At 35.7% G+C, this 11,623-nt stretch overlaps 1 protein-coding gene across 1 annotated transcript; it reads right to left on the bottom strand.

Moving 5' to 3' along the window:
• Window positions 1–867: 867 nt before the first annotated feature.
• LOC127137904 (uncharacterized mitochondrial protein AtMg00810-like) lies at window positions 868–1,863 on the bottom strand. The gene has a single exon (XM_051064311.1). The coding sequence runs from the start codon at window positions 1,861–1,863 to the stop codon at window positions 868–870; it is 996 nt and encodes a 331-aa protein (XP_050920268.1).
• Window positions 1,864–11,623: the final 9,760 nt, after the last annotated feature.

The following is an 11,623-nucleotide window of genomic DNA, read 5'->3' as shown; positions in this document are numbered from 1 at the left end:
TAAATTATGAAATTTTGGTTTTTAAATTATAAATAAATCCTCCAACACCCTCCTTACCTATATCCTTATATCCTTTTCACTCAATCATTCCCTTTGTTTAAAGCCATCTTCTCCCTTTCCATTCAAACTCCCAAAAAATATCTAGGAGTATCGGTTGAGGAAGATCCACAAACCAACAAACTTGAATCACTTGTCTATACACTTTCTTATTTCAAGATTATTGCTAAAAGACTCTTATTCAATGAATCCAAGTATTGTTAAATATCAATTTTCCAATCATTTAACTTTATACATATTGGTATGACTATTTGGATTGCACACTAAATTATAGATTATAATATGTTGAGCATTGTTAGAACTTGGAACCATAAGATTGGAACCACAAGATTGTTACAAGTGATTATGATACAAATTAAACAATCAAATAACTAAAAAAACAGAACTCTTGGACTTGTAACCGATTATACTAAACTTGTAACTAGTTATAGCTGATACAACAAATAAATCCATTCGATGGTAACTGATTACACTAACCAGTTATGCCCATGATGATTCTTTAGTTTCTTCATCTTAGAAGTAATTCTCGCCCATTTGTAACCGGTTACACCCCCGTGTTAACCAGTTACAACACTTGAATTATTAAAAACTCTTAGCACACCATCTTAATTTAAGTGTTCTAACTCTTCCATGCCCATGCTCATCTAAAAAACTTTTGAACACATCATTTGTAACTCCCTTAGTCAACAAACCAGCCACTTGATATTCACTTCTACAATATTCCAATCTTGACTTTCCTTCACTAACAAGTTCCTTCAAGTAGTCAAACCTCATCTCAATATGTTTTCTCTACCCATGTGCAATTGGATTCTAAGAAATATTAATCATGAAAACATTATCAATCATAAGTGTAACAACATCACCGTCATTGTTTCCTAGCTCCTTCAATAGATTTATTAGCCACACGACTTGGCACACATATAAAGAAGCAACAATGTACTCGGCCTCACAAGACAAGAGTGCAACTACCGGTTCCTTCTTCAAACACCATGAGGTTGACGTTCTACCAAACATAAAGATGTATCCATTTGTAGACTTTTGACCATATTTATCTCCGCACCAATTGGGATCGATAAAACCGAAAAAATTTCCTCTTATGCCCATGTACACTTTGGGAAAGAAAATTCTGCATCCAATTGTTCCTTTGGCGTATCTTAGGATCCTCTTGTCTTCTTCCAAGTGAGACACCTTTTGTTTCTCCATGAATTTGCTCACAACACTGACACTAAACACCAAGTTTGGTCGTGTATTGCACAAATAATGCAAGGATCCAATCAGTATCCTACACTGAGTTAGATCAACATCTTTCTCATCCTCACTTTTTGACAACTGTAGCCTCGGTTCAACCGGAGTAATGGACGCATTACAATTCTCCATTTCACACTTCTTTAATATCTCAACTGTATACCTTCTTTGGTGCATGATAAGTCCCATTTTAGGCTTGTGGAACTCAATTCCAGGGAAGTATGTCATGAGGCCAAGGTCAGTCATTTCAAATTCTTTCATAAGTTCACACTTGAACTTAGAAATGCACTTTTTGTTGCTTCCCGTTATCAATAAGTCGTATACATATAGACAAAGGATAATTACTCTTTCACTTGTATCCGTCTTCAAATACACACCATGATCGGATACACATTTATTGAAGCCAAACTTATTTAAGAAATCATTTATCCTTTTGTTCCAATATCTTGGAGCTTGCTTCAAACCGTACATTGCCTTCTTCAACTTGTAGAACTTTAGCTCTCGGTTTCTCGCAAGAAAACCAGAAGGTTGTTCTACATACACCTCTTCTTCAAATGGCATGTTCAAAAATGCAATTTTGACGTTCATTTGATAGATAGGCCAATTTTTGTTATTCACAATACCAATAAATAGTCAATGGTTTCAATCCTAGCAACCGATGTGAATATCTCTTCAAATCCTATGCCTTCTCTTTGCAAGAGTCCTTTTCAAACTAATCTAGCCTTATGCTTGATTAGTTCACTCTTGGGATTTGCCTTCACTTTGAATACCCGTCTCACACCAATTGGCTTCTTTACGTTCGGTAGATCAACCAAATCCCTAATATTGTTCTTCTGAATATATTCCAGTTCCTCCTTCATAGCACAAATCAATTTTGGATCACTTAAAGCCACTTCCATTTTAATGGCTTCATATTTGACCATAAGTGAAAAATGGACGAAGTCACCATCATCATTGACTTAGTTATCTCGGAATAGCTCACAATCTTGGAGTCTTTGAGGTAAACCTCTTTGCCTTGTTGATCTTCTCACATTGTTTTCAATTCGAGCTTCGGTAACAAGCGTTTTTGCACTTCCAAATTCTGCAGAATCTAAATTTTTAAAGTTATAAACGGTTACAACTTTTACGTAACCGGTCTAGGATACTGTAGTTGCTTTATCTCGTCAAAAATCATGTCTCGGATGATCACAACCCTCCTGTTTGGTGAATCAAATAACTCATAACCACTAGTAAAGTGATACCCGACAAGTGTCACCATTTCTCCCTTAATATCCAACTTCTTTCTATGCTACGGAACCGAAAACTCTCAAGTGGTTCATATTCAGTTTGAACCTCAGCCACGCTTCCTCCCGTGTTACCTTTTCAAGCTTCTTTTTTGGACACTTATTCAAAAAATAGGCAGTTGTGGATACTCTTTCTCCCTATGACTCTTTTGATAAGTTTTCCCCCTTTAACATGCTTCTTACAATGTTCATGATCGATCAATTCTTCCTTTTGGAAACACCATCTTACTGTGATGTATAGGGTGTTACAACCTCATGTACAATCCCTTATTGATCACAAAACCTCTCAAAGTCTTTTGATACATATTCGCCTTCACCGTCCATTTTGAGCACTTTGAGCTTGTGAATGTTTTCCTACTCAACCATGGACTTGTAATTCTTAAACACTTCAAATACCTCATCCTTTCTCTTGATTAGGTATGTCATTATATTTCTACTATAATCATCGATAATGTGACAAAATATATATTGCCAACAATGAAATCTACTTGCATCAGTCCATATACACCCGAATATACCACCTCAAGGTGATTCTGAGTTCTACAACCTGCATCCTTGCTGAATTTACCCTTATGTTGCTTTTCTTGAACACATTCTTCATAAATTCCAGTCGGTATGTATATCAATGGCAACCCCGTTACCATTCTATTCTTTTGCAAGTCTTCGAGATCTTAGAAATTGAGATGCCCAAGACGATAGTCCCATATACACTCATATCGACTTGTTGTTGTAGCAATACATCTATGCTCCATAACCTTCAGCTCAACCTTGAAGGTTTTATTGGAAGCCATAGGAGCTTCAAGGACCAAAACCTCGTTTGCATTCATAACATGCAACCCCTTGTTTTCCATGTGAATCTTGTAACCTTTCTCAAGTAATTGGCCAATACTTAGAAGGTTACATTTGATTCATGGAATTTATAATACATATTTGATCAAGGAATGTACACCATCCTTTCTCATGATCTAAATATCATCGATCCTATCGGCCGCTAGAGTGGGATCATCCGTGAACTTCACTTTGTCGTTCATGGAACAATTGATTTTAACAAACCAATCCTTCATCCTTATCATATGAGTAGATAAACCGGAGTCTAAATACCATTCCTTGTGTTCACTGAACTGAACCTTTCAAACTCATTCATGACAGCCCATCAATTAGGTGAAGAATCGGTGAAAAACAAGGGAAATATTAGCCAAAAAGAAGAAGAAATACCCAAGAATGACTGAAAAATAGTCAAGTATGAAAGAATGATACTTGTAAGACCCCAATTTTGACCCTAAGATCCCTCATGCAATTTCATCATATGCATTAGCATTGGGATCACACCTTGGCATCCTACATACCCCTCTTTCATTGGGTTTGTTTTGGGAGAGATCACCAAGCACCATGTGATTGTATCATACTTGTATTTTATCATTTTTACTAACCAAAATACCAAAAGTATGTCTTTGTAGTTGCCTAACTCTTTTGTAGGTAGGGCATGATCCTCATTGATCTAACAAGTTCATACTTAGGGTTTGAGACCCTCATGACAAAGAGCACAACCATGAATTGATCCAATAATGGTTATGAGCATCATATATGAGTTCCATTTATCTCTACATGCCATATTGATCAAGTTGTCTTCAAGAGTTTGAGGGTGATTTGCCTTGGAAACCCTAGTTTGACAGGGTATCTTGAGTAAATTCTCCAACAAGATATCTCACAAATTGATCAAATTTATTAAGGGACACTTCAAAATTCATCATCTTATGCATATATGATCTACCATGGGCCAAGAAAGTCAAGAGAATTGAAGGTTAGCAAGTTGGTTGATGGTGGTTGGCCAGATGAATCCATCTGATCAAAACTGGGTCTCCCTAGACCTTATCTCCTACAATTTTCACCATATGAAAATGATTCCAATAACAAAGTTACTATAAATGACATTGCAAACAACTTTCATGTTGATACCTAGATCTAGTTTTGCTTGGAAAATCATTTTCTATGTTGAAACATTATAGGTCATTTTGTCTAAACCCTAATTTGAAAGTCAACTTCCCAAGGCCATAACTTGCTTTATTTTTATGAGATGAAATATTTCCAAGTTTCCCAATCAAATTCAAGATGTCTACTTCAACTTTTATCTTTGGAGTGGAAGCAAATTCAACTTTTATGAGCATGTGATATGAGGATACATTATAGGTCATTTTTTACCTATACCATTGAACAAGTGATTTTTCCAAACTTCAAAAATGCATAACTCTATCATTCTAAATCCAAATGACATGAAACTAGTGACCATTTTAAAGGTCTTTGAAATATGTACAACTTTGATGAAGACACTTTTCTCATTTGAATCTCACATGAAAAGTTAAGTAAGGTGGAATATTGCGATATATGGCTTGACACTTAGAAAAAATTTCAACATGTTGAAATTTCCAAACTTCCACCTCAAAATTCACCATGATCCAAGCTCCAAATGAAAAAGTGTTTAACATAAAACTTCTTCCTCTTGATCCAAGATTTCCAAAGAACCCAAGCTCATGCATTTTGGATGAGGTTTCCTAGGGCTGCGCATGGCTTTAACAGAGCTGCATCATTGGAGGAAATCAAATGTACAAACTTCATTTCACATTGCCTTGCCAATCAAGCTTCATTCAGATTTCAACATGATTCATTTTGGACCTTAATGCATTGCCTCATGGGCCTGTACATGCCCATGCACTCGTGCCATTCACATTGCTAAATTTGGCCAAATTTTCAAGTGTGCAAATATCACTCCCTCATGCTATAAATATATGAGCTCTGTGCTCAATTCAACCATACCTTACGCGCCAGCTTTGCCCCCCAATTCAAACCCTCTTATTCTAAAGGAAAACCTGAGAATTTTCAATTTGAAAATTGAGTTTGAATCTCAACTGTTGGAGATTCAAAAACTCCAGGATCCAAAGCCTTGCACCCTTGCTAATCACTTCCTGCAAGCTTCTCAAGTGTGATCAGATCGTGTTTGAAGCAAGCAACATCAAGTTCTGCACAGCATTGAAGGTAATTTTCAGAAAACTTCATCTCTTCGATTCTCACTCAATTTTCATCAATTCTCTTGGATCTTTGGTTGTCTGAAGTCCTACCAATGTAGGCAAGAAGATTGAGTTGCTTAGAGGTCAAATCGAAGCAACTCAATTGACACACCTCAAAATTCAACTCCTCATATCTTTCTATATACGTGGAGTTACTTAAAATTGAGGTGATATTCGTGATCTACACCATTTTATCTTTCAGGTCATGCCCTCCTTTTTCATTTATGTTATGGTGATGAAAGAACCAGTCCGGCCAGGGTCATCGGAGAAGATGACCGACCTTTGGCTCCGGCGATGAGCTGGAAGTGTTCTGAGCCATTGGATGGATTTAAAATGTTTTAATCAGGGACGTAGCTTGTAATGACCAAGTGTGTGGCACGCTGACTAGCGTGTACCATGGAACGCGCGTTTCTCACCACTTGATATGCCACCTCAATTTATGAGGCAGATCAAGTGGTCCACGTTTTTTGCTATTTTCTGATTTTTTTATTTTAATTATCTTATTTTCATTAATTCATATTAATTTTAATATTGATCCAAAAAATATGAGAGTTTCACTAAATAATTTCAAATAATTTCCTCTTTCATATTTTGAATTAAAATTATTTTTTGGATCATTATTAACATTTTTCATTATTTAATTGATTTTGTGATTGTTTTTAATTGTTTAAAAATACTTTTAAGTCTTTAAAAATTCTGAAATTTTTTCTCCAAGGTCCTTTGACCTATGATAAATCTCATGGCCATTTCTTTGGTGTTTTGATGAGGTTTTCGGAATTTGACAAACCATATTTAATTTAAATGTATTATTTTAGTATTTTTAATTTGAATAAATGCCAATTAATTATGTTGACCTATTGTGATGACTTATATAAGTTTGACTCTTGTTGTTGGGCCTTGGTCAAGGTTGATTTGACTTTGTCAAGTTAATATCATTGGATTTAGGGGATTAATGGAATGTACATTCCATCTCCCAAAATGATTGGATGATATTAATTTGGTAAAATTCCTCCTTTCACCAATTTGAGTTTTGATCCATTCCCCTCCCTCTTCATCTCAGTCCCATTCTTTATGCATTCATCTCATTTGGCCTATGATATCTCTAAATCCTAAGGCTAGTTGATTGTAAAATCAACATAAGTATGGATGAGATTAGGCCACCTCTTTTGCATATTCTTTTTGTGTGTGGTATGTTTCATGAGCATAGTCCATTATACTATGTCTTTAACATGAATTAACACCAAAATTCTATTGCCCGACCTCAAATAGTTGTGACTTCTACATAAGTCCAATTACGATTGCTTAACATAGCGCTAAATTTGTGACACAAAAAGGCATAACATTCTAGTTAGTGAGATTATAAGTCTCCCCTCTTTCATGGTATTGTGTGGAAACTTGGCCTTTTTTCCTTCCTTTGGAAGATGTCTTGGTTCAAGGATCCATGCTTGTGATAAGTGGGTTGAGTGTTCTCCAAAGAATGACTTAAAATGAAAAGCAAAGGCAAAACAATACTAACTTCTAACTCATTAACAACTAACATTTAATTTCAAGTCCTTTATTTTAATGCACTTTAATTTTTAAGCTCTGCTCATTTGCCATTATTCATACCATTCTAATTGTTTGTGTTAATGCAATTTTCACTTTGTCCATTTGAACCATATTGTGTGATATACCTTGTTTGTGTATATTTTTGTTTGTTTGTGTGGTCTTTGACCATTAATGTACATAATAAGAACAAAAACCCTAAAAAACTTTTGTGTGGACTGTTGACTTGATCTTGGACCAATTGGACTTAGAATCTAGGCAACGTCCCTATGCTAAAGGATTTGGCCAATGCCAACATTTGTGTAACCAAGTGCTTGCAATTTGAAACTTCATCTGATACATCTTTGAAGATCCCTTTGAGTTCATCTACAACATGATCATTATGAAGCTGTTATTTTGAGCCTGTGACTTATGGCATTATGGAATTCATCTGCTACATGGGCAAACTTGAAGAAGATCATGGAGTGGCTAAAGCTTGGATGTGGCTATCTTTATTTGATGCCTTGCTCTTCAAGTTAATATTGTATGTATTGTTTGTTTCTTGATTCTAATATCCAAGGGAACTTCGGGTTTCTATATGGCATTCTTGCCTATTGGATTGCTACCCATCGATCAAATCTTTTCAATTCTTAACTTTTAATTTTGTGCATAGGATTAGTCTATTCATCTCCTCTCCATCTATTTAATTTCAAAATCTCTTCCTCCTTTTTAAAAAAAACTTCTCTGCTTGAACTTGTTATTTTTCTAAATTTTGACCACTTTGCAAACTAGAAACTTTGGCCTTATGCCATTGCATTTTCAAACTTCTTTTCTTAATCAAACTTTTAAATGAACTTAATTATACTTGACTTAAACTTTCAAAAAGCCAAAAAGAACTAACTCATTCCAACCATTTTTAGGCCTTTGTACCTTTCAAACTTAAATTTTATTAAAAGCAATGCATTCATTTTGAAATTTGTATCACGAACTATGAGGTTTTGATCTCTCATTTTTATGTTGGTACGTAGGCACAAGTCTGAAGGTCTTGTCAAACAGAAAAATATAATTAATGAATTCTCTTCTCATCCCCTCACTCTATTTGTTTGTAAACATCACTTTGTACAAAGTACATATGCACACAAAAAAGGGCTCCCTAGGAGTACCTAGGACACTTTGGGTGCTAACACCTTCCCTCTGTGTAACCAACCCCCTTACATGTAATCTCTGACATTTTATTAGTTTTGATTTGAAAACTTCTTACTTTTGGGTTTTGTTCGTACTTTTTCCTTTTTCCCTTAGAAACAATAAAAGCGCGGTGGCGACTTTTGTTATTTGATGTCTTGCTTATCCATAGCTTGATGATCATGAATTTACCGCTACAAGACTTATTGAAAATTTTGGTGAAAAGAGTTTTTTTTAACGTAGCTACTAGAATAATCACGTGCACCATCACGAGGAATCACGTGGGCGATAGAGATGTATGAGTTACATCGCGCAATGCATCTATAATGCGCGTGATAGGCATTTTTTGGGCTTTTTCTGACCCGTTCTAAGCTCTTTTTAGGGGATTTTCAGCAATTTGACAATGTTTACAAATTTTGGATACTGAAGCACAATTTAGAGAGCACAAGTGGTGATTTTTAGAGCATTTGAAGCCATTGGAGGCCATCTCTTCAAGGGACTTATTATGTTATTTTCATCTTTCAATTATGGTATTATTTTCTGAATAATGAGTAACTGAGCTCCTCTAGGTTGGGTTGGGTTATGATGAATCTTATTCAATCTTGTTGGAATTATATGTGGGTTTGACTTTGTATGAATCCTTTGAATTATTATCTTATTCAGTTGTTTCTTAATCTTAATGCTTTTTATTTAAGATATTCTGTTAATCTGATAATGGACAAATAGGGATTACTGACCCTTAGCATATCTGTTGGACCTAGGGTAGTTGTTCTACTTACGTTGGTTGAATAGGGATAGGAGACCCCGAGTAGTGGCATAAGGAATTAACGTTATGTATATCGCCTAATCCTACTTATGTTGGTGGACTAGGAATAGGAAGATCCGAAGTGAGTAGTGAGTTATTTCATGAGGGATTAGTTATAGAGGTCTTGTATATTTGTTGTGAGATTATAAGGATAAGATTATTCATACAAGGCATCATACATCAATAAGAAAGGATAAGGGGATTCGATACATAACCTAATTGTCTTAATATTTCTGTTTTAAACTCGTAGTTTGTTTTTTCGTTCTGAAACCTGAAACCCCCCTCCATTTATTGTTTTCCTTTACATTGCACAATTGTTGGCTTGTTCGAACATAATCCATGTGGATTCGATCTTTTATTATCGTGACACTATCGGTACACTTGCCGAGAAGTCATCAAGTTTTTGGCGTTGTTGTCTGGGACTGTTGATATTTCAACAAGGCAACGTCTTTGTAGTTTTTATTTTTAGTATTTATAATGTTTATTTTATTTTCGTGTTTATCATAGTGCTAATGAGGTATTTTTTATTTGTGCATGTGCAGTTCAAGATCAATATTAATTCCATTTGATCTAGAAATTGAAAGAGCCGCACATGCTCTCAGAAAAGCAGTTAGAGAAGCAGCTCTGGATGAAAGAATATCAGAAGAAGAGAAACTATTAAGGTCTTCTAACTCTGAAGAAAAAGTCATCAGGGAAGTTGCATATCCCCTCACTACGGGGGACTAGTGTAAATGAACAGATGAAGGACAAGTTTCTAGAGGGTTTGTACTGACAGACCCTGCTAACTTTGATATCAAGAATTGTGTGCTTTCAGGTCTAAGAGACAATACATTTGAGTGAATTCTATTAGAGACCACGGATGTGCAAACCTTCTACAAAACTACTTCGATGTGCAAACCTGATGATGTCATGGATGACCAAGTAAAGTTACGGTTGTTTGGTTTCTCACTTATTGGAAGGGAAAAAGATTGGTTACTATGACTTCCAAATGGAACCATTCAATTTTGGAAGGAATTTGAAGATAAATTCCTTGAAATATTTTTTACTACTACTCAGTTTACCGAGTGCCAAGCAGAAATTTTTAATTTTGAGCAGTAGGAAATTGAGTCACTTTGTGACGCTTGGGAAATATTCAAACTTTTGTTGCGCAAATGCCCAAATCATAATATGAATAATATGGAGCAGATGCAAAACTTCATCAAAGGTCTCAAGAGTCAAACTCGCATGTTATTGGATGCTTTCGTCGGAGGTACTATCCGCCAAATGACCAAACCATAAATAAAAGACCTCATTGAGAAGATGTGTATGAATGAGTACCGTTCGAAAAGTGAAAAGTTGGTAAAGCCTTAAACTATGGGCACGCTGTTGTACCCCAAAATTTACCATCCCATTTTCATCCTTTCACTAAACTCTTAAATTGAGAATCATTTGCATACACTCATGTTTCATTCATGTGCATTAACATTCATTCATACTTAGTAGTTGATCATTATAGATTCAAAGGTCTTAGCTTGCAAAGCTAGGGTTTGTGTATGGATGAAACCTTAGAGGTTTGGCTTGGATATTCATCTGATCATAGGGGGTGGGAAACCCTAATTGCTTGACCTTTGGAGCATAAATTCAACAAGGTTCCATCATGGTACTCCTCAAGGGTCTCAAACCCTAATTTCTTGGTGATTTGGTAGTGAGGCTTCATGGATATCCTTTGGGCCTTATCTTGACTTCTAAACCCTAGTTGAGACTCATATATTGAAGACTTGCTTGTAAAAGCATCCTAATCCATCCAAAGGCCTTGATTGAAGGGTATACCTCATCGAAACCTTAATCAGGGGGGATGTGGCCCTAAGGTGCCTTGTGGCTTAATTTTTCATCTGATGGCCTTGGAAACCCTAGTTTCTTGATATGGGATTGAAGATAACCCATTATGGTATGCCTTAGGGTATCAAAACCCTAATGTTGTTTCCTACTCATTGAATGGCCTCCAAACCCTAGTTTCATCTGGGTCTTCACCCATTGTATGTTTATTTCTCTTGCTTTATCAAGGTTATTCAATAACCTCTTGTTCATGGTTCATTCATGTTGATCACTTGGTTTTGTTTCCATTCATTTGTGCTTGAGCCCATGGGTCCTAACTTAAGTATTTGGTCCCACAACTTCCATTTTTGCTTCCATCCATGACATTTCAAATGCCTAGTTCATATCTTGTTTAGCCAATCAATATTTAGTCAATAGAATCCAAGTCCATTCTATGTCATTGTCATTGCTTGTTGTTTTGCCCATGAATTTTTGGGCTAGGCCTTAGTTCATTGCATATCTTGGTTTCTGCTGAGGTCTTTGGTTTATGATTAATGATTCATTCAAGTCATAATCATGTTCATCAGTCATGTTCAAGTTCTCATTCAAATTCATCAAAATTCATTCAATCTAAACATCAAATACATCATATCCATTCAAATTCCATGGCA

The sequence above is a fragment of the Lathyrus oleraceus genome, chromosome 4 (genome assembly GCF_024323335.1).
Source record: "Lathyrus oleraceus cultivar Zhongwan6 chromosome 4, CAAS_Psat_ZW6_1.0, whole genome shotgun sequence".
NCBI lineage: Eukaryota > Viridiplantae > Streptophyta > Magnoliopsida > Fabales > Fabaceae > Lathyrus > Lathyrus oleraceus.
The sequence above is the reverse complement of the archived record's forward strand: the minus strand, read 5'-3'. Positions and strand labels throughout refer to the sequence as shown.